Source organism: Coccinella septempunctata, chromosome 2 (assembly GCF_907165205.1).
Source record: "Coccinella septempunctata chromosome 2, icCocSept1.1, whole genome shotgun sequence".
Lineage (NCBI taxonomy): Eukaryota > Metazoa > Arthropoda > Insecta > Coleoptera > Coccinellidae > Coccinella > Coccinella septempunctata.
This window is the reverse complement of record NC_058190.1, coordinates 2,005,636-2,028,863: the sequence shown is the minus strand read 5'-3', so window position 1 is coordinate 2,028,863 and position 23,228 is coordinate 2,005,636. Positions and strand designations below refer to the sequence as shown.

Below are 23,228 nucleotides of genomic sequence, written 5' to 3'. Positions count from 1 at the left end.
TTATATAATGAAGGCGTATTAAGCAGGAATGATGGGGGTCCTAGTATATATCAAAGATGGCATCCATTTCACCCATGAAGTGAGAAACCTAGGAGATCTTAAGTTATTAGAAGTCTCTACGGAGGTTGAATCACAACAAATAACCCTTTCAGCTATATACAGATCTCCAAGTTCATGTCCAAAAAAGTTCAACGTAGACCTACAAGAGTATATACAAACTGTAAAAGGAAGTAGCATGCATATAATAACGGGAGATATAAACATAGATTTATTGTCTGATTCGGATGTCAACGAGGAATATAAGAACATCTTGAGCGCGTTTGGTTATGAATCATACATCAATGAGGTCACTCGACCACAGAGTCAAACTTGCATTGATCACTTTCACGTAAGAACAAAGGTTCATAGGAAAATACAGTCGTATATTTTCCATTGTTCCATTACGGACCACTATCCAATAGCTTTGACAGTGGATTTGAGTCGGAAGTCGGCAGATATGTCTAGAGTGGATGATGGTTGCAGACAATATATTGATTATCCAGCACTTAGGACCGCATTGAGAATGGAAAAATGGGAAGAATTCTATTGTTCACAAAATATAGATGCTATGACTGATGAGTTCATTGAGAAAATTAACAAACATATAGCCGAAAATACAAGAAACGTAAGGTTGAACAAATATAACATTAAAAGTAAAAAATGGATTACTAACGGACTTCTCACATCAATAAACGAAAAACAACGATTATATAGAGCCGTACAGATGGATCCCAGCAATTCACTTTTGAGGATGGAATATGTGAAATATAAAAATAAATTAACTAAACTAATAAATGTCGCGAAAAGAACATTTGCACAAAAATTGATAAGAGATAACGTCAACCAGTCCAAGGCTCTTTGGGATTGCGTGGATTATATATGTAAACGGTCCAGGCCTGAAACAAAAATTGACAAAATTAGATCGATGGATGGTACATTATTGGAATCCAAAGGAGAAATTTCGGACAACTTCAATAATTACATATTATAGCTCACTAGGCCAAGAATACGCAAAAAAAATCAAAATCCCTGAAAACTATAAAGATAATGATAAGACTGTGCAGAACTCCATGTGCTTAATGCTTGCGGACATCGAAGAAGTGCATAAGACAATAATGCAAGTAAAACAAAAAAAAATCCTCTGGCCATGATAACATAAGATCGGAAACTTTAAAGAACATATATCTGATGAGGTAAAAATCCCTCTGGCCCACTTGATAAACTGTTGTTTTAGTGAGGGGTACTTTCCGAAGAGGCTAAAAATTGGTATTGTGAAACCTCTGTTCAAGGGCGGAAATAAACTGGAAATGAAGAACTATAGCACTATATATTTTTGGGGGAATAGTCGACATGTGAAAATGGTTTTTTACATCCAGAAGATGGTCGTTAGGGTTCTTTTTGGCCTGAGGTACCGGGAATCCTGCCGTGGCGTATTCAGGAAGAATAACATTCTCACACTTTCTGGCATCTACATCTATAGATGTCTGCAGTTCCTGTTCCAAAATAGGAACCTTTTCGACAAATTTAGGAAAAGTGATTCATACAGGACCCGAAACCAATTTTTTCTGTACCCTCTACATACGTTGTCCCTGACGGAAAGAAATTGTACATATATGTGCCTAAAACTATATAACAAACTACCATCCAAAATACGTCGAATTGATAACTTCAAATGTTTTCGAAAAGAGGTCTACAGCCTATTGTTACGACTAGAGCCATACACTGTTAGTGAATTCCTGGAGAGTAACAGTGAATGTTGATCTTCTCTGTTTTTGTTTATTTTTTTCCTGTATGACGTTTCCCATCTTCATTGTTTTGTTAACAATTATTATTGGTGAATAAAGATATTCTATTCTATTCTATTCTATAGACCAATATCTCTAATATCAAACATTGCAAAAATCATAAAAAAAATATTGAATAAGAGAATGACAGATTTCTGTCTCAAATATAAGATTATTTCACAGCGTCAATATGGATTCATGGAGAAAAAATCAACGGAAGGTGCGCTCTATCACTTGACATCTCACATCTACAGTTCTCTAGACAAGTGTAAACCATCCTTATGCGTCTTCGTTGACCTCTCTAAGGCTTTCGACACTGTCGATCATAAGAAACTACTAAAGAAGTTGGACAACTATGGTTTCAGACGGAAAGTATATGATTTACTTAGAAGTTATCTGACTGATCGAGAGCAGAGGGTGGATATCGGTGATGAGCTGAGTGGACCCAGGTATGTGAGCTATGGAGTACCACAGGGTACTGTACTTGGGCCACTGTTATTTATACAATATATATTAACAGCTTATTGAATCTCGGAATCAAAGGGAAAATTCTTAGTTTTGCGGACGATATTGCACTACTCTGTGAGTCCGACTCGTGGGAAACTTTGAAATCAGAAACCGGAGCTGACCTTACAATTCTAGAGGATTGGTTCAGTTACAACACGCTCACCCTCAACCTAAAAAAAACAAAATACTTACCCTTTTGCTCATACTCCAGTGAACTGCCATCCATAGGGTGTTTGTCGGCCGGAACTGACTCTCGCATCTTGGAAGCAGAATCGGTCAAGTATTTGGGTGTGATCATTGAGCAACATATGAGGTGGGACCTACAAATAAAAAATATAGTGAATAAATTGAGAGGTGTGCCGTATAAAATAAAATATTTAAAGGAATACCTAGATTTGAAACACCTTAAACTGCTCTACTTTGCGTTGGTCCAATCGCAGCTGACATATGGAATTGTGGGTTGAGGGGGTGTTAGTGATACTCACCTGGAGGAATTGAGTGTTATTCAAAGATGGATTCTACGGGTAATCTATAGTAAACCGCTCACCTTCTCTAACGCTAGGTTTCACGGGGATTCCGGAATACTCGATGTGAGACAACTATTCTCCTTGAATATGCTGGTGAATATTAAAAAGTCCAGAATCGATTTTGAGCCCATTATACACTGTCACAATACCCGAACTAAGATAGTTTTCTTGAGCGTACCTAGGTGTGCAAAAACTATAGGACAGCGTCACTGTGACTATCTTGCGCCGAAACTCTTTAATCAGCTTCCTGCTAACATCTTACGGATAAACAATGTCAATATGTTCAGAAAGAGGTGTGAAAAATGGATTATATCCTATGGAAGGCAGAGACTACACGACTTCATTAACCACAGGTGGGGGTGTGGATTAAAAAAAAGTTATATATATAATACGAAAAAACATGAAAAAAACGATTACATAAATAAACGAAAAAAAATACGGTATTCAGTTCAAAGTATAATAGTAGTATAAGTATTTTTTGGATAAATTGCGTGAACCATTTGTTCACTCATCATCAGGGGCGAATTTTCTACAACATCACGTACAAGCGAAGGCTTCCTGAGCCGGAGCTTCTGTGATATCATCTATTTGTTCATGCATTTTGCTCTATTTTCATTTATATTGTGAATAATTTATGGTGAATAAATATTATTATTATATTATATTACCCCGTATCTCCGAAACTAATAGCAACAAAACAAGCAAGTTTTCTGAAAAGGCCTGGATGACCTGCATTCACCATTGGGCTATGGCCAACGACTCATGAAACACCCTGTATAATAACTGAAATAATATTGTAGACATCTTCGTATAAAATTTGGTAGGTACTAAAACATGTCATTTATGCATCAAGATGGATGCATTTTGTGATGTACACATTTTCACAGCCAATGCTATCCTTACGAGTTTTGCATCTTATATTTCTGGAGATATAAACTGTTTGGCAAGTTTACTTTCACCCACCTCAAGATGCTATTGTGATAGCAAAACACGTGTCATGTAGTGAAAATCATAATATATGTTTTCAATTCAATAATGGATTTTTATCAAGTATCGGCCACATCAATTATTCAATGTTTGAAAAAACGTCATTTCTGAAATGGAGACGGCTATTCAAAGAATTCCCAGAGAGGCTGAAACATCTAAACATGAACTGTAGATCGGTTTCGGTATTATTGTCCCTTATTAGTACAGTGCAGTGTTACACATCTCCCTGGCACTTGACGGCGGAGTACTATATGCTCCAGGTCAAAACGTCATTTATTCAGGATAACTTGGTTTTTGCCTTCAAAAATTATCAATAGTTACTGAAAAGGAAAGTTTTTGTACATCAAAAAGTGTACCTTGATGGATAGAAGACATGTAGTAAATTTTATAAAGATGTCTTCAATATTGTCTCTCTCACAATGTTTTTTTTATGCACTGAAGGGGAGCCTGGACCATTTGGCTTCCCAGGATATCCTGGAATGAAGGGAGATAAAGGCAACCGAGGACCCCAAGGATATGAAGGACCGAAAGGTGAGAGATTTTCACGTCTCTGTAATATTTATGGGAAAGTTTCGCCTTTTTAGTCATCAGCTCAGTATTATATAAGTATTTAGTGTCCGGAAGAGAGCTGTGCCACATAAGCGTTGTGCTTAGTTCTCGTGAAAGCACTTGATGTCTTTTTTGTGCTCTCTAGCACTTTTTTAAACGGACGAATACATCGAGAAATCGCAATTTCGTCCTAAAAATCAAAGATTTTGCTTAAACAGGGTGTTCCTTAAAGGCATATAATATAAGGAGGTGATTCCTTTGAATCATCATTTTAAGAAAAAAATTCATATGAACGTATGTCCTATAAATATCTTAACTTTCGAGAAACAGGATGATAAAATTTGGAAAAAAAAGTTGTTATATAGTAACTGAAATAATATTGTAGACATCTTCGTACAAAATTTGGTAGGTACATAGTATTTGTCATTTATGCATCAAGATCGATGCATTTTGTGATGTACACATTTTCACAGCCCATGCTATCCTTACGGGTTTTCCATCTTATATTTATGGAGATATAAACTGTTTGGCAAGTTTACTTTCACCCACCTCAAGATGCTTTTGTGATAGCGAAACACTATCTTGTCATGTTTTTGAAAATCATAAAATATTATATGTTTTCAGTTCAATAATGGATTTTTATCAAGTATATCGGCCACATCAATTATTCAATGTTTGTAAAAACGTCATTTCTGAAATGGAGACGACAATTCAAAGAATTGTCGTTCCATTAATGCAAGCGTAGGAATTCCCAGAGAGGCTGAAACATCTAAACATAAACTGTAGATCGGTTTCGATATTATTGTCCCTCATTAGTACAGTGCAGTGTTACACATCTCCCTGGCACTTGACGGAGGAGTACTATATGCTCCAGGTCAAAACGTCATTTATTCAAGATAACTTGGTTTTTGTCTTCAAAAATTATCAATAGTTAGTGAAAAGAGAAGTTTTTGTACATCAAAAAGTGTACCTTGAAGGATAGAAAACATGTAGTAAATTTTATAATGATGTCTTCAATATTATCTCTCTCACAATGTTTTTTCACGCACTATAGGGGAGCGTGGACTAGATGGCGTCCCAGGATATCCTGGAATAAAGGGAGCTAAAGGCGACCGAGGACCCGAAGGATCTGTAGGTGAGAGATTTTCACGTCTCTGTAATATTTATGGGAAAGTTTGGCCTTTTTAGTCATCAGCTCAGTATTATATAAGTATTTAGTGTTCGGAAGAGAGCTGTGCCACATAAGCGTTGTGCTTAGTTCTCGTGAATAATAATAATAATAATAATAATAATAATAATGTCTGGCCTGCCTGGCAGCCATCTGGTAGATGGCCTGCGCAGGATATTCAGCCAGTGCTCACCCAAGCGGGGTTAGTTAGAAAGCGCATGAAGTGGACAACGTCCATGAATGAAACTATTGTGCGCATATATAACTCCATCACGGGACTAGGGCAGAACACGAACAACTATAGAAAAAGGCTCCATGAGGAATTCTGCAACGCCTACCCAAATCTCAATGTCACTGAACAACGAGTGGCAGACCAGTACCGCGTAATTCTGAGAAATGAACTAATACCTACGGCCCGAATCGACGCAATCAAACGAGAACTTCAGCGTCCGCCTACAATAGAGAATAACACCAACACCTCTGATGAAATTCACATGCCGGGGCAACAACAGGCAGAAGAAACTGATACTGAAAGTCCATCTTGCAACGCAAGTGAGCCTGAACACCAGGACGATAGGGAAGAGCTCCACCGACAAGTTGACTCTGACATGAGGAGATACTTTGCCGAACTGGAAGGAACAGATCCTCTTCATCGAGTAGCACCTCCACGACTCAATACATCCAAGAAACTGTCACTTATAATCGACATCTTGAATAAGGACGTTTTACCTGAATACCTACAGAACGGAAGTTCATTGGAATATCTGCATCTAGTTTTTCACTGTGCAGCGCTAACGACAGCGAAAACCATGGGGGCAAAAATTCGCCGAACGAACAACGATGGTCCAAAATTACACAAATTACACGCGCCAGCATGGCAGAAACGTCTTCAACACAAAACAGAAAGGCTAAGAAGAGACATTGGACGACTGACGGAGTACTTGAACGGGAATCGCGGAAGGAAGGTTGTGAAAGCTGCCAAAGAAATCATCGATAGAAACAGAACACATACCGAACGAGAGACGGAGAATGCTACAGCACACCATTGCCTTGACACTCTGAAGCAAAAATTAAGTCTGTATGCAGAACGCCTGAGGAGATATAAAAGCAATTATAGCCGGAAAAGAGACAATAATTCATTCGAAAAGTCGGAAGAATCTTTCTACCGGTCACTCACATCGTCGGATGGAGAAAATGGAAAGTTACCACCAAAGGAAGCCATTGAACAATTCTGGACCGAACAACTATCAACGAAACCTCAGTTCAATGGAAATACCGGATGGATTGAAGATGAAAAATCTGAAGCTATAAAATATGAGCCGATGCAGCATGACATGATCACAATTGAAGAAGTAAAATCAGCTATCAGAGGACTGCACAACTGGAAAGCACCTGGGCCTGATGGATTACAGAACTTCTGGATCAAGAAACTTTGGATCATGCATGACAAATTGACCTCCGCAATAAATGATGTCATTGAAAATCCTGAAAGAATGCCAGTATTCCTTACACATGGCACAACATACCTGTTACCTAAAGACCAAAGGAATACAGAAGACCCATCCAAGTACCGACCGATCACATGTCTTCCAACGATGTACGAATTAATCACATCGTGCATTTCGAACCGAATTTACAACCATTGCGAAAGGAATAACATCATCGCCATGCAACAGAAAGGATGCACCAAAGACAGCCGAGGGTGCAAAGAACAACTAATAATAGATTCAGTTATCTGCAATCAAGCGTTCTCCAAGCGAAGGAATCTTTACGCTGCGTACATAGACTACAAAAAAGCATTCGATTCTATACCTCACGAATGGCTCTTGACGATCTTGAAGATTTACAAGGTGGATCCAAATATTGTTAAGTTCCTTAAAAACGCCATGTCAACCTGGCGTACTAGTCTTCAAATGAAAGCAGCAGATTGCTCCATTACAACAGGACCTATTCCAATAAGACGCGGAATTTTCCAAGGAGACTCGCTGAGCCCTCTGTGGTTCTGCATGGCCCTGAATCCCTTGTCTCATAGATTGAATTCTACGGACTACGGATTCTCCATCAAGAGCGGCAGTAGAACTATGATGAAACTGAATCATCTCCTTTACATGGACGATTTAAAACTCTTCGCATCTACCAAAAAACAAATGCAACTGATGCTGAAAATGGTGGAAGGATTCTCGGAAGACATCAAAATGAAGTTTGGACTAGAAAAATGCCGACTGCTAAACATAACGAGAGGGAAAATGGAAAATGGTACGTTCAAACTCAAGGAAGGTGCAGAAATTGAAGCATTGAAGGAAGGAGACACATACAAGTATCTGGGCATAAAACAGGCAAGAAAAATCAATCAGACCCAGATGAAGAAAGAATTAACGGAGGAGTTTACCCGAAGATTGAGAAGGATAATGAGAACTGGTCTTAACAGCAAGAACCTGATAAAAGCGATTAACACCTACGCTTGCTCGGCGCTGAGCTATTCATTTGGTATTATCTCTTGGACGACCACCGATTTAGCAGCTTTACAGAGAAAAATACGGACGATGCTGACTAAACACAATAAACATCACCCCAAAAGCTCAATACAACGGACAGAGCTACCACGACATCTTGGGGGTAGAGGAATTGTTGATTTGTCCAACCGTATGTCCCAGGAAATTGAAGGACTTCGAAAATATTTCTTGAGCAAGGCAGCTTCGTCAGAACTCCATCGAGTAGTTTGTGTTGCTGATACTTCCACACCGTTAAAGCTACACCAGGATCACTTGGAAACCGTCGAACACTCTGCAGAAAGTAAAATGCAGAAACTGATTGGCAAACCTCTGCATAGGAGGCACCAGAATGAGGTCAACCATGATTACGTCGACATATCTGCGTCGAACTACTGGTTGACTTCCGGAAGGTTGTTTCCTGAGACAGAGGGCTTCATGCTCGCCATCCAGGATCAGGTGATTCCAACAAGAAATTACATGAAATACATCGCCAAGGATGCCTCAGTGGCGGACGATAGCTGTCGTTATGGCTGTGCGACACATGAAACTATCCAGCACATCACCGGGGGATGTCAGAAGTTCGCGGGCACGGAGTACAAAAATAGACATGATGCCGTTGCCAAGATTCTTCACCAAGAATTGGCACTGAAACACCAACTTCTGAGTTCGAAAAAGGTTCCTTATTACAATTACCATCCAGATGCTGTATTGGAAAATGAACATCACAAGCTCTACTGGGATCGCACGGTTCTTACAGACCGGAAAATAACCCACAATAGACCAGACCTCATATTGCTCAATAAGGATGAGGACAGAGCACTATTCATCGATGTGGCGATTCCAAATAATAACAATCTTCTAGATAGGCACACTGAAAAAATTTCGAAGTACAGAGATCTCGAGGAACAAACCAGGAGACAGTGGAAGCTGAAAGATATCAAGACCATCCCTATTGTCATATCATCTACAGGCCTGATACCGAAGAAACTGCTAGAGAACTTGAGGAAGCTTCAGTTGGACGAAAATATCTATAAAGTCATGCAGAAGGCGGTACTGCTGGGAACGGCGAGAACTGTACGCAAGTACATGGGAAATTCAGAGGAACACCGTCTGCTCCGACAGGAAGTGCGGGTGGAGCAGGAATCCAACCTACAGCAGGGAGGCGAGGAGCGACCCGGACCCGACCACCACCACGAGCCCGAAAACCTGGAAAGGGCTCCAACAGAGCTTAATCCTTTTGATATCTGAGATATCTGGGATAAGTGAATTTTCCTCTGGAGAGGAGTGTGAAAGCCGCAAGGCTAAAGTCATAATAATAAGACTTTATTTCCAACAGGTCAAACAACCCAATTACAGGAAAGTATACTAAAAATATTGAGAGCAATGAAAAAAAAAAAAAAAAAAACTTATTCTAATAATTGGTTAACATTACCAATCCCCTCCATAAATGCAGCCACTATAGAGCGGGGAGAGTCATTATATAAATCGCATTTGCCAGCTATGGAATTGAATAGGTTACACATGAAATTAATTGGTGATCTGAGACTGGCGTTTGTTCTACCCGCCCTACAGTAAAATACAGCATCACTCCTAGAGCCCAATCGGGGAACCAAAAAGGGAAGATGCTCAATCAAATCACTACAATCTATTAGGTTATTCACAATCTTATAAATAAACAATAGTGCTTTTACTTTGACCCTTTGTTCTATGGGCTCAGCTCCAAATCTACCAAGTAACATATCATTGCAACAACCTATATTTGGATAGACACCATCTTCTCTCCAAACTAGATACTTATAGAACTTTCTTTGTACTGATTCAATTCGTTTTTTATGACAACTATATATGGGTCTCCAAATGATGCTACAATATTCTAATTTGCTACGAATAAAACTATTAAATAAAATTATCAACGTGTTCGAGTTGTTGAAGCGCCTACCATTACGAATAATGTATCCATAAGTTTTACTGACAGAAGAAATAAGTTGGTTCAAGTGTGGTACAAATGAGCACTGACTGTCACACAGCACCCCCAAATCTCTGTACTCAGTTAAACGAGATAATTCATGTTTATCGACTCGATAATTATAAAGAATTTTATTACATTTTTTAGTGTAAGACATTACATGGCACTTGGAAACATTCAACGACAGCCTATTCCTTTCACACCATCTCAAGAGAGTATCGAGCGCCCTCTGCAATCTAACACAATCAGTAATAGAGAATATTCTGGTGAATAGCTTTAAATCATCAGCGAACATCAAAATCAAAATGTCAGTGTCATTTAGAATATCATTAATAAAGAGAAGAAACAGCAAAGGTCCCAAGTTAGAGCCCTGAGGAACACCAGATGTTGCACAGAACTCAAATGAGCGAGATTGCTCGATCTCTACAGAACATACTCTTTCACACAAATAAGATTCCATCAGAGAGGCCAACCTATCTCCAAATCCAAATATAAACCTCAAGTATATCGGCCACACCAATTATTCAATGTTTGTAAAAACGTCATTTCTGAAATGGAGACGACAATTCAAAGAATTGTCGTTCCATTAATGCAAGCGTAGCAATTCCCAGAGAGGCTGAAACATCTGAACATAAACTGTAGATCGATTTCGATATTATTGGACCTCATTAGTACAGTGCAGTGTTACACATCTCCCTGGCACTCGACGGAGGAGTACTATATGCTCCAGGTCAAAACGTCATTTATTCAGGATAACTTGATTTTTGTCTTCAAAAATTATCGATAGTTACTGAAAAGGAAGGTTTTTGTACATCAAAAAGTGTACCTTGATGGATAAAAGACATGTAGTAAATTTTATAAAGATGTCTTCAATATTATTTCTCTCACAATGTTTTTTTTTATGCTCTAAAAGGTAGCGAGGACTATATGGCCTCCCAGGATTACCTGGTATGAATGGAGATAAAGGCGACCGAGGACCCGAAGGATCTGTAGGACCGGAAGGTGAGAGATTTTCATGTCTCTGTAATAATAGTTATGGTAAACTTTCTCCTTCTTTATCATCAGCTCAGTATTGTAAGTAGGTAGTGTTCGGTAGGAAGCTGTGCCAAAGCTCGTGAAAGTACTCGATGCCTTTTTGTACTCCCCAGCACTTTTTAAAACGGAAGAAGACATCGGGATATCGCAATTTTGGCCCAAAAATCAAGATATAGCTTAAACAGGGTGTTCCTTGAAGACATGATAATATTTAAGGGGGTGATTCTTTGTCTTATTTCAAGAAAGAAAGTTGATATGAACGTATGTCCTATAAAAGTCTCAACTTCTGAGAAACAGGGTGATGAAATTTAGGAAAAAAAGTTGTTCAATAATAACTGAAAAAATATTTTATTTTTTCATATTATACTGATTCATATATAATTTGGTGGGTGTATAATTCCCTCCCACCCGTATATTGCTGCCGCGAATATCATTCTACCCTTAGAACAGGAAATACAAAAAATTGAATATGGTTTGTCGTATTTCGTTTTTAGATATTTTTTAAAATAAAGAAGTTACGGCACATTTTCGAAATCGACAAAATATTTGGTTATATCTTCAAGACAAATAAAGTCTTGAAGTCCATTAATGGACTCTTACGAAAATCGAGCCCAGGACTCCTCACAACATATTTACCTATCTAGTCTAAAACTACCAGAAACAGCCAAAATAAAGCAATTTGGGATGCACTGTACACATTGAACTCTAAAAGAACTTTTAGAGTTAGTGTTTCGCAAATACTCATTTAAAGTAGACTTATGCGGTACTGATGAGCTCTAATAAGAGCGAAATCTGGCTATCGCTACTCCCATTCGATGGCGACACGCTTTCTATGGTTAACTTTTAACTTCGTTGCTAGTCTAATCTATATTGTATTATTGATCATAGCCATATCGGTTTTAACTTTACTGTCAAATAAAAGTAACAAGTTTATCATCATTATCATCATTTATTCACGAAGCATATATTTGTTTCATCAGAATCTGAATATCAAGCTCCATTTCATACGAAAATTCGTCATAACGAATGTCTGCAGTAAAATCTAGGATTGTTTTCCTTCTGTTTGCTGACGTCATGTCATACTGCAGTTTAGTTCGATCTTATGCTCCTTCCTGTAGTTTTGTCAAAAATCAAAGTTGTTTATTTCCTTGTCGAAAATAGCAGCTTTCAATTAACTCTGTTTTCTTTTATTTCAGCTGTACCTGCGTGTGAATATCAAGCCAAAACAGATGTATATGATTATTGATTGTTTTTAATGATTTTATCTTTTGTTAGAAGTTTTTGCTATCAGTTTTTTACTGTGCAATTAACATAATTCTTACTATCAATTCTGACATAATAGCATGTCATTCACATGGGAAAAAATAAGAAATATAGGAAAATTACGTCTATTTCGATTAAAATAACCTTTTTTTTGGTACAGCTTATTAAAAACCAAGTACATATTTGAAATATAACATTTTGTATATCTACCTTCCTTTAGAAAATAACACCAAAGAAAAAACTCATACATATAATTCACAATATTATTTCATTTTTTATGCTTCTGGACAATTCTTTATGCGGAAGAACAATAGAATTCAACAATATCGTTTCTGATGGAACACTCACCCTGCAACCTGAAAAAGAAAAGAAAATCACAGCTGGATGAAGATGTAAACAAGATTAAAACAAGATCAGAAGATCGGTACCTAGATTTAATGCACTTGCCATAAGATTTACAAGCACCAGAAGCAGAGTCCTTCATGGGTTCATGAAAACTCTTATTAAAACATAATAAATCTTCTCCGTTTCTCGATGTAAACAAACAACTAAGTACTAAATCTAGTAGCAAAAATTGACACTAGGTGGAGCACCGTGGAGTGATCTAAATAAGAGAAATCGACCTATTTGAGTATCTACTGAAGAGAAGAAATCTACAAAAGAAACGTCAAGTTTTTCGCCGAGAATAAACTCCAAAATTACGGCTTTTATACAGGGTGATTTCAAAGGTGGGGCTTTACTTCTAACAGGTGGTAGAACTCATCAAAATGGACCACTTCATAATCACTTATAAAATAACGAAGTTGAAAAAGTCATCAATCAAGTTACCTTTACTGTAAAGATCTATTTTAATAAAAATTTTGCAGTCTTGAGAAAGTTGGAAAATTCTAACGAAACGTTGCCAGTAGTCAAGAAAACGGCCATTTTATTACTTCGCATATATTGTTCCTTTGAAATCTTCAATTATGGGTACACCACAATGATATAGAAATAGTCCCATTTTTCACATTAAATACTGAAGCCAAGATTCCAAAAGAAATTGAAATGCTCCTTCTGACGAAAATGATGTATTTTTTATGAAATATCTTTGGAACGTCACATTTTGAAATATCCATTTCAACCGTTTCCCAAAAAAAATTATTTTAAGCACTTAAAAATGAAAAATAAAAATGAGTATTTAATGTTTAAAGCGTTTTGTGAGAATTGCACAAGTTGGCAACATCGACTGAAATATGCCTTGATAATAAAGGTCAAAAAATGTATTATCTTGATGAGATAGACAAAGATGACTGTCTATGAAGTCTACGACGAACGAGGAAGATCGTAAAATTTTATGGGATTTTTATGGCCGGTTGCAGTTGAAGCTCGCCAGTAAGTACGCGCCTGTAGATCAACAACTGTTACTTTATAAACGGGCTGATCGGACATTGTTCTTTTCGTTGTCTTGTATGCGCTGTTGCCAAATCGTGAACTCCGCACAAAGCGATTCAAATTTTAAAACCCCATATTTCAAAGATGATTTTGAATAGTTTCCGCGGTGAATTTGAAAAAATCATAATTATTCAGTTTGAACTTGCTTATGCAGTGATAATTAAGGAGAATTCCCCATTGTACGATATTCACTTTGCTGCGCTTTTGCCAAAATGCGCTTTCTGAACACTGCTCGAAAAAAATAATATATCAAAACGAAGCAGTTGATTCGATGACAATGGAAATTTGTAAAAAATATATTACAGTCAAAGGGAATATGATACTATTGATAGATGAAAATCAATATTTTACAGAAAACAAACTTTCTTTCAAGTAATGTTGTTGAAGATGGTGTTTCAATGAAATTATTTTACTAAGCGTCACAACGCTGTGTGACAGAAATCATTCCAATAGTTTTAGAGCAATCGCCTCACTTCAACTCAGTGCATAGTTGCCATAACCGCACAACGTTGATTTCGTAGAAGTAGAGGAATATTTTTCTACCTTTTGAGTTATTTTGCAAGTGATTATTTGCTTTTTTATGTAGTTATTATACTATTAGTATAGTCTACGAAAGTTCAATATTACTCGAAAATATGTTCATGTAATTATTGAATGAATTTCAAAGTTGAATGTTATGTATTTCAACATAATAAAATATCTCAATCGATAATCTTCTTTTTTTTCTATATGTAATAAGTTCATTTCCCACCAAAAAATAGCAAAGAAAAATTTTGTTTTTACTAACATTCTTGCAAAAGCAAATGGTGCAAAATATAATAAATATTAAACATGGTGCAAAATCAACTACTTTACATGGAGCATTCAATTTTGTTTCCTTCAGGTAAGTGCTATCTAAGTAAGTTCAAGATACAAAATTTTTCATTTGTGTTATTCTGCCTTAGTGAAGGGCTACATAGATAAAATGTAAATAAGTTTCTACACCTACACAAAAATGAAAAATTTAAAGATAATAAAGGCAAGTTGGAAGAGAAAAATTCGTTGCTCACAGCGGTCTGTCCGAAGACTCAAAAGTAAAATTGTCAGATTGAATTCTTGTTGGAAAAGGCATATTATATCTCTGACGGAACACAATCTTATCAGGAAAACATGAAAGATGTTGTGAATGTTTTATTCTTGGTAATGGAATATTCGTCCTATACAAAGATTATAAAGTTAACTAACCTAACCTAACTCTATAATCTTTGGTTCTATAGTTACTTGGGCTATTTCCATCATCCGGATGTTTGTTATCACCCATACCATACACCAAACATAAACTTACCGTTTCAGAAATATATCATATATCGCCCTTAGTCTTTCTAAGTCATTTTAAACTAATGTTTCCATAAAAAAAATACATATTCATGTTATAGCTCAGCAAGTATTCCTGTTGGAAAAAATCATAGTAAGTCACTGTATTGCTATGAAAAAAAGGTCTGTAAAATGTTTTCATTTCAACATCCTAGTAGTTGGGGAGACCTAGTGGATTTCGAAGATTAGATGGTAGAAAGAAAAAAAGGTTTTATGAACTATGCACTTTCAGTGGTGGGGAAAGCGTCCGCAGGGTCTGAAAGATATAAAAAAAAATCGTCAAATGTACAGGGTGGGCAAATTTCGATGTTTTAGCACTACCGCTTTTAAACCAGAGGAGTTAGACAAAATCTGATGCCCCATTCTCGGTCCCTTTTTCTGGAAAAATAACAAGAGTAGTAGTCATTTTTAGCCACCTTCTTTTGATTTTGAGTTATAAGCGAAAATTGGAAAAATGGCGATTTCGAAATAAATTTATATCTCCGCTAATACTGAGATAGAGCTCCGAAATTGAAACATTATGCAGGCACTTTTTTAAGTAGAATCCAGTGGCGTGCTTGCCTTTTTAGCAGGATTTTTAATTACGAAGCTATGACCCAAAGTTATGTTTTTTTAAATGGGAACACCAGATTTCGGTGCAATTTTTTGAGAGCCTAATTTTCACTGATTTCAAAAATATATAACATCATATGGTTTGTATCAATATAAACAATAGAAAATGGTCAAAAACCTTTTTTTCTCAATATTTCTATGGTTTAAACTTTTGGCGAGCACAGAAAAATAGAGCTTCCTATAACAAGAGCAGTCTCCTTCCGGCAATGTCATTCTTTCTATGCTTTTTACCAATTTTCACAAAATTTGAATCTTGGAGAAATTGAGTAAGAAGCATAGAAATGAAATTCATAGAAGGGGACTGTGGTAATCATAAGATGCTTTATTTTTCTATTCTCATCAAAAGTTGAAACCATAGAAACATTGAGAAAAAATGATTTTGACCATTTTCTATTATTTATATCAATACAAACCATATGATGTTATATATTTTCGAAATCAGTAAAAATTAAGCTTTCAAAAAATTGGACAGAAATCTGGTGTTCCCATTTAAAAAAACATAACTTTGGGTCATAGCTTTGTAATTATACATCCTGCTAAAAAGACAAGCACACCACTGGATTCTACTTGAAAAAGTGTTTTAATTTCAAAGCTCTATCATCAGTATCAGCGGAGATATAAATTTATGTCGAAACTGCCAGTTTTCCAATTTTCGCTTATAACTCGAAAACAAAAGAAGGTGGCTAAAAATGACTACTACTCTTGTTAGTTTCTCAGAAAAAGAGAACGAAAATGGGGTATCAGATTTTGTCTATCTCCACTGGTTTAAAAGCTGTAGTGCTAAAACATCGAAATTTGCCCATCCTGTACATATTCGAGCGTGTCAGATTAAGATACTGTATATGCCCTACGTGTCTCTGATAATGAATTCATGCTTATCTGACAGATAGCGCGGTGGGACTGGCCGTGTGGAAGAGTTGAAAATGGTGAAAAAAAATTTTACAGCGTGTCAGATTTTTTGAGGGTATGTTAATTGGACCAAAAGGAAGCTACTTTTTAAGGGACTGACAATTTGGACGTGACACAAGGTCACATGTAAAAAAAAATCGTTACTTGTACATACTCGAGCTCGTCAGATTTTCATACAGATGGTTAATCTGGGTGTTGTAGACGTGTTGACCCATTAATCTGACACTAATCAGGGGGGGTTTCCCTAATTCCCTTTTTTCCGAATATTTCCCTTCCTGTACCTCTTATCGATTTTGTATTTATTATCAAAGTTGTAGATAACAAAATTCTACACAAATCTTGTCTGAAGCAATTTTACATACTCTTAACCGTTCTCGAGTAAGAGGACCATAAGGGCGAGGAGCTTAGCCACACATGCGAAAGGGCAAGGTCAATGTAGAATCCCAGTCTAATCTACAATTGTCAAAATGACAAGGTATTTCTATGATGACTATTTCGAAATTAGTCACGAAAATTTTAGTGTTGTCTGTGACTGAACCTTAGAATGTACTATTTTCCAACGAGTGAATTTTCGCTTCAGCATGTATCGCTAAACACCGCGCATTAATCGCCATATATCTCAAAAACGTTTGAACGTAGAAAAAATTGATTGGGACAAAATTTGTAGAGAATGTTATGCTCTGCAACCTTTATGATGAATGCGAAAAAGATTCGAAGCCCAGGGAAGGAGATAATTCAAAAAAACTGATTTTTGTGACCTTTATGGCCAATTTTTATTGTTTCGGCTCGCTGAAACCGTCAGATTATATTTTTTCCGTTATTCTTGAATCAGTAGCACAAAATAAGAACAAACGCCACCGCGCTCGAGAATGTACACGTGACATTTTTTTTTGCACACATTTTCGACACGCTTAAATTGTCAGATTAGGAGAATATATACTTTTAAACATGTAATTAACCACATATATCTTAATCTGACACGCTCGAGTATGTACAATGATCCTTTTTTTCTTACTATTCTGACAGGCTCTCCTAGACGATTCCCCCTATATACAGGTTTATTTGGTAGAGGTACTCTACAGGGTTCAAGGTATGTCCCCTTATATTAATCTGACACGCTCGAGTAAATCCCGAATTTCCCTCTTCGGCTCCCCAACTATTAACAAATGTGACTAATGTCCTCGTATGATCTCAAGATAGGTTTTGGAAACGTCAAATTTTGAGTATGGTCGGAACCTGACTCAAGATGTGAACTGACAATTTTGACCACACACAGCGGTCTTTATACAATGATGAAACCGATGACTTTGACGAACAAGAATGTCATTTGACATGTCCGTTTGTTCGAGATCGAAAAATATACTTCCGTTACACTCCACTGTAAGCCGCACTGATGAAAAAATCTCGAGCAAAAATTAAAATAATAATTTCTCTTTCCGTTTTGTAATCTCAAGTATATCTCAAGACCATTTACTCAAGACATTCATAAGTTGAGTTTCAAGACTCGCTGCTTGAGATAGTACCAAACTGATAACGACTAAACTAACTCTGGTAACAAAAATTGACACCAGGTGGAGCACTGTGTGTATCTTCAGAAATGAAGAAATCTACTAAAGAAACTTCGAGTTTTTCGTCGAGGATGAACTCTAAAACTACCGCTTTTATACAGGGTGTTTGCAAAGGTGAGCCTTTACTTTACTTTTTAAAGGTGGTAGAACTAATCAAAATGAATCATTTCAACTTTTAAACTGACGAAGTTGAAAAAATCATCCATCAAGTTCATTCTAATGCGTCCCTTGATCTTGTGCTTCTTTCATGATCGAATGATAAATAGATCTTCACAGAATACAAGCATGAATCGACTTATGCTGTTGTATTCTGTAAAGATCTTTTTTAATAAAAATTTAGCGGACTTGAAATACACTGCGCAAAAAACGCACATTCTGAAAATCTCAATTTTAATGAAAGTTAACTCTACATTGACTTTATAACTTATTTTTTATGTTCTCTCGGGAAGGTTTTGAACGAAACAAGACACATTAAATGGAAGAAAAATTCAGGATTTCACCGAATCTTATGTGAAAGAAGAGAAATGAACAAATTTCAAAATACTGAAATGCTGATAAGTGATTTAATACTTGGTATTTCCACCCCTTGCGTTAATTACAGCTCGGCAACGACGGTTCATACTCAAAATGAGTGATCTTGAAATGTTCTGATCTAATCCTTCCCAGATTTCTACGAGTTGGATTCCTGAGTCATTAAGAGTAGCTGGGTGACTTCTCAGCCTTCTATTGAGGTTGTCCCAAACCTGCTCAATCGTATTGAGATCTGGACTTCTTGCTGGCCATTCCATTCGAGAGACTTCAACCTCTTCAAGGTACTCCTGAACGATGCGCGCACGATGGGGTCTGGCATTATCGTCCATAAAAATGAAATTTTCACCAATGTATGGGGCAAATGGCACTACATGCTCTTCAAGAATGTTCCTTATTTACTTATCAGCATTCTTAGCTCCATTATCAACGACCACTAGGTCTGTGCGAGCAGTCAAAGATATTCCACCCCATACCATAATCGATCCTCCCCCGAAACCAGTAGTATTCACGAAATTGCACTGAGCATATCTTTCATGTGGACTTCTGTATACAAGGGAACGTCGATCACAATGGTAGAGGCAGAATGTAGACTCATCTGTGAAGAGAACTCTTTCCCAATCGGCCTCTTCCCAATGGATATGCTCTCTCGCAAAATCCAAACGCGCCCTTCGACGGGCTGGGGTAAGAGCTGGGCCTCTTGCCTCGACACGAGGCCTTAAATCATATTCTCTGAGGCGATTTCTTATTGTCTGAGTTTGCACCTCATGAGTTTGCTCAAGCTGAATTTGAAGGAGGCGAGCGGTTGCAAACCGTTGTTTCAACGAAGAAACTCTCTTGTTATCCGTGGTCTACCCTGTCCTGGTCTTCGGACATTCATACCTGTCTCCCTGAATCGCTGCAACATTCTGTATGGGAAACTCCAAACCTTTCTGCAATTCTTGTGTATGTCCACCCTTCTTCTCGCAAAACTACCGCTTGGGCACATTCCTCTTGGGTCAAATTGCGTGTTTCGCGTTGCATAGCGATCGAGTGTAGAAAATCAAACGAAAGAAAAACTATTGATCACTAGAATTGATCGAGAACAACTGATTTTAGAATGGAGCCAATACATTCAAAATCTGATAATATCATCTTTTTTTAATCCTGCTGGGAAAAAACATCTGTATTGAAGAAAACCGTTGAAAGTGGATAACATATGCATGCATAATTCTGATAAAAATAATTATCATTGAAAACACCTTCAGTTGTAGAATAAATTTGAGATTTCCATAATGTGCGTTAATTTTTTTGCGCAGTGTAGTTGAAAAACTCTAACACTGTATTGTGAAACATTCGATTGCTGAAAATATCGATAAAAACAACAACCTTAATACTCACCCAATATAGTGATGGAAGGGTTGAGCCTGCCATCTTTGTTGAATAACGGAAGATTTTCCATTTTGGCGAACGGCTTATTCGGATCCGGATCCGTCGGCGTTCCCTCGACCCTGGCCCATTTTCCGACCCTCGAGCCTGTACCTATGATGCTGTATAAAATGAGGCTGTGATCTTCGATTACGGCGTTCGCTAAAACGATGCTCTCGTGAATTCTAACGCCGGCCCCAACGTGTACCCCGGGACCGATGCTGACATTGGGACCAATCTGAAAATTAAATGAGATCATATACTCCATTCATATTTATTTTAGCAGTCGGTTGGCCATGAAATAATTTTCTCAAGTTTTTGTAACTAGAACGGAGTAAGGTTGGCACTCATGAAATGTTGTTAATGTCATAACGCCGTTGCCACGACTAATATCAATTTTTATTACAAAAATACCGAAAGTGATTGCAAAAAAGAGACAGGGTTTCAGGAAGTGCTATTTAGAATTCAGGTCCGCTCTTTTAAATAGTTATACCCTGATATTCTAAAATCCACAATACGTCAGACGGTAGCGAACATATTCAATGTAAGAGAATTTATACAGGGTGGCCATTTGAAAACGAAACAGACGAGATTACAGACGAAATAAATTTTTTCGATAGAAATGCTCGGACAGGTCGATTTCTGTTTCGAGGGGACAACTTAAGATGTAGGTTACGGACGCATAGCGCTTCAACCCTTGCTACTACAACCCTCATCCCCAATTTTTGAATAGGGGAGATGGGGTGAGTGATACCTCATTTGAAAGGTATTTTTATACTGATTTCAGCACAGTAATTGTTTTTTCATTGTATGTATTAGTTCTCGAAATATTCTTAACTAAGTATTTGAAAATGAAGTGGTGTTTTCATGGCACTTGTAGTGTTTTTTTGTGAAAAATCGACATTTTGAGCTTCAAAACAACCATGACTGTGGCTTCCTTCCTCCAATCCACTGACATTGATTGTTTGCAAAAAAAAGTGAAATTATTTCCACCCGCTCTGCAATTGAATAAACCATGTCGAACAATGAATTAGAACACATACAAGTCTCGATTCAAAACTAAGAATAATTCACATGTCAAAGAACCAGTAAGCCAACTTAATGATCTGTTCGTAATAAATAAAAAATTATCGATTCTCATTTTTTTGAAAAAGATAAGAATTCAATAATCAACAAAATGAAAACATTATTGAAGCCAACTGAGAAAACACTTCATAATTAAGTCGGAAATCGTTTCACGAATTGGGACTGGAATATTTCTGTGGCATCATTAATGATTTGATTTTCTTACCTGGTAATCTGATTAGAGATATGTACGTATTTGGACTTTTTGGAGATTTCTATCGATCAAGTGTTACCGCATGTTATTGGAAATACTGCAAATTATATCGAATTTAGATTGAGTTTCAGCAAGATTGAGCTTCTTCGCAATACGCTTTGTTTGTTCGACATCTTGATTGAAGATTTCTATGTCAGTGGATTGGAGGAAGGAAGCCACAGTCATGGTTGTTTTGAAGCTCAAAATGTCGATTTTTCACAAAAAAACACTACAAGTGCCATGAAAACACCACTTCATTTTCAAATACTTAGTTAAGAATATTTCGAGAACTAATGCATAAAATGAAAGAACAATTACTGTGCTGAAATCAGTATAAAAATACCTTTCAAATGAGGTATCACTCACCCCATCTTCCCTAATCAAAAATTGGGGGTGAGGGTTGTAGTAGCAAGGGTTGAAGCGCTATGCGTCCGTAACCTACATCTTAAGTTGTCCCCCTCGAAACAGAAATCGACCTGTCCGAGCATTTCTATCGAAAAAATTTATTTCGTCTGTAATCTCGTCTGTTTCGTTTTCAAATGGCCACCCTGTATAATGTTTCATCTGAATCTAAAAGACTTTAATTTCAGCTGAATAATTCCACAATCAGACAGATTGTGAATGAAGAGGATGACAAAGAATTTCCTTCTATTAGGAGACCCAAAAAAGTGGGGGCATTTGAGAATTTTATGTTTGAGTGAATTAATGCGAAAAGTTTATTACAGGATTTTCGATGAATGTCATCGTAGAATAAGTTCCCGAAAATGGATTTTTCTATTTTTCATTTGACTTGTCCTATACATTGTGAATGTCTTAAGGTACCAGTAAATACCTAATTATTATTATTATATCACTGTATTATGATGGACAGCCACAAATACGCAGCAGTTGTCCTGTTAATTGTTTATTTATGTGAAATTTTTGTTCAAAGATGAAGTTCATCTTGACTTGAAACTTCCTTTCATTGCTTTTACTTATATTGATGCAAGATGATTCTTGTTGAAGAACTTAACATTCTTGTAATTATCTGTTGATTCCTTCGGGAGATACCCATTCCCAACCACTCCAACATATGCATTTCATCTTCGGGTTAAAATTTTTGAAATCTACAACTGCTGTAACGTATTCAAAATTTAGCCAAAGAAGATAACGAACATTAACTCTCCTCAAGCTAGTGAATATTATGATATTATACTGATCTCTTGTATTTTCCATGCAAATAACTGGATTTGGTATGCCTTCAATCAGTTTGTATAAACTTCAATTATGTTCGTCACATATTTTCTGAAGAGATTTGACATTGTGATAAAATACGTAATAACAGAAACTTATACGTAGAACGGGCAACATAGCGTTGATTTAAAACTCAAAAATGTTTCGACAAGCGTCATAACCCCACATTTTCGTACTCTACAGAGTGAAATATGATAAATTTCCATGGCCAACCGAGTGCTAAAATAAAAGTGAATGAAGTATACATGCCGAGTCTTTGACTTGTACACTGTGTCTCATTTTGGTTGACACTGAACTGTATCTCAGCTATTATATTAAAGATAGAGACATGCGGTTTTCGCTAACTTGTATCACTTTTTTGTAAAACTTTCAAAGCCACAAACAGAAATATTTCAACTACTTTTGTTCCTGAAACACAGGGCGAAAACGAAAATGTTCACCTTTAGAGATGTTATTATTTCTAAGGCTCTCCTCCACTCCATTCACTTTTATTTTAGCACTCGGTTGGCCATGGAAAGTGGACACATTTCACTCTGTATAGTGCGAAAATGT

The 23,228-nt window shown here is 36.9% G+C and overlaps 3 protein-coding genes across 3 annotated transcripts in view; 1 reads left to right on the top strand and 2 right to left on the bottom strand.

Moving 5' to 3' along the window:
* The first annotated feature begins 4,298 nt into the window (after positions 1-4,298).
* LOC123306584 (complement C1q and tumor necrosis factor-related protein 9-like) lies at positions 4,299-12,511 on the top strand. Its single transcript, XM_044888644.1, has 5 exons — positions 4,299-4,375; positions 5,448-5,529; positions 8,811-8,817; positions 10,932-11,021; positions 12,251-12,511. The coding sequence occupies exons 1-4, from the start codon at positions 4,324-4,326 to the stop codon at positions 10,971-10,973; spliced, it is 183 nt and encodes a 60-aa protein (XP_044744579.1). The 5' UTR covers positions 4,299-4,323; the 3' UTR covers positions 10,974-11,021; positions 12,251-12,511.
* LOC123306582 lies at positions 9,410-10,439 on the bottom strand. The gene is made up of 2 exons (XM_044888642.1): positions 9,745-10,439; positions 9,410-9,691 (listed from the first exon to the last, which is right to left on the bottom strand). Exons 1-2 carry the CDS (start codon positions 10,312-10,314, stop codon positions 9,689-9,691), a joined length of 573 nt encoding a protein of 190 aa, XP_044744577.1. The 5' UTR covers positions 10,315-10,439; the 3' UTR covers positions 9,410-9,688.
* Positions 12,429-23,228, bottom strand: part of LOC123306580 (mannose-1-phosphate guanyltransferase alpha-A) — a 23,144-nt gene continuing 12,344 nt past the window's right edge. Inside the window, exons 7-8 of the mRNA XM_044888641.1 lie at positions 20,099-20,363; positions 12,429-12,673 (exon numbers count right to left, since the gene is read on the bottom strand). Coding sequence (XP_044744576.1) covers positions 12,573-12,673; positions 20,099-20,363 — 366 coding nt within the window. The 3' untranslated portion in view covers positions 12,429-12,572. The remainder of the gene's footprint in view (positions 12,674-20,098; positions 20,364-23,228) is intronic.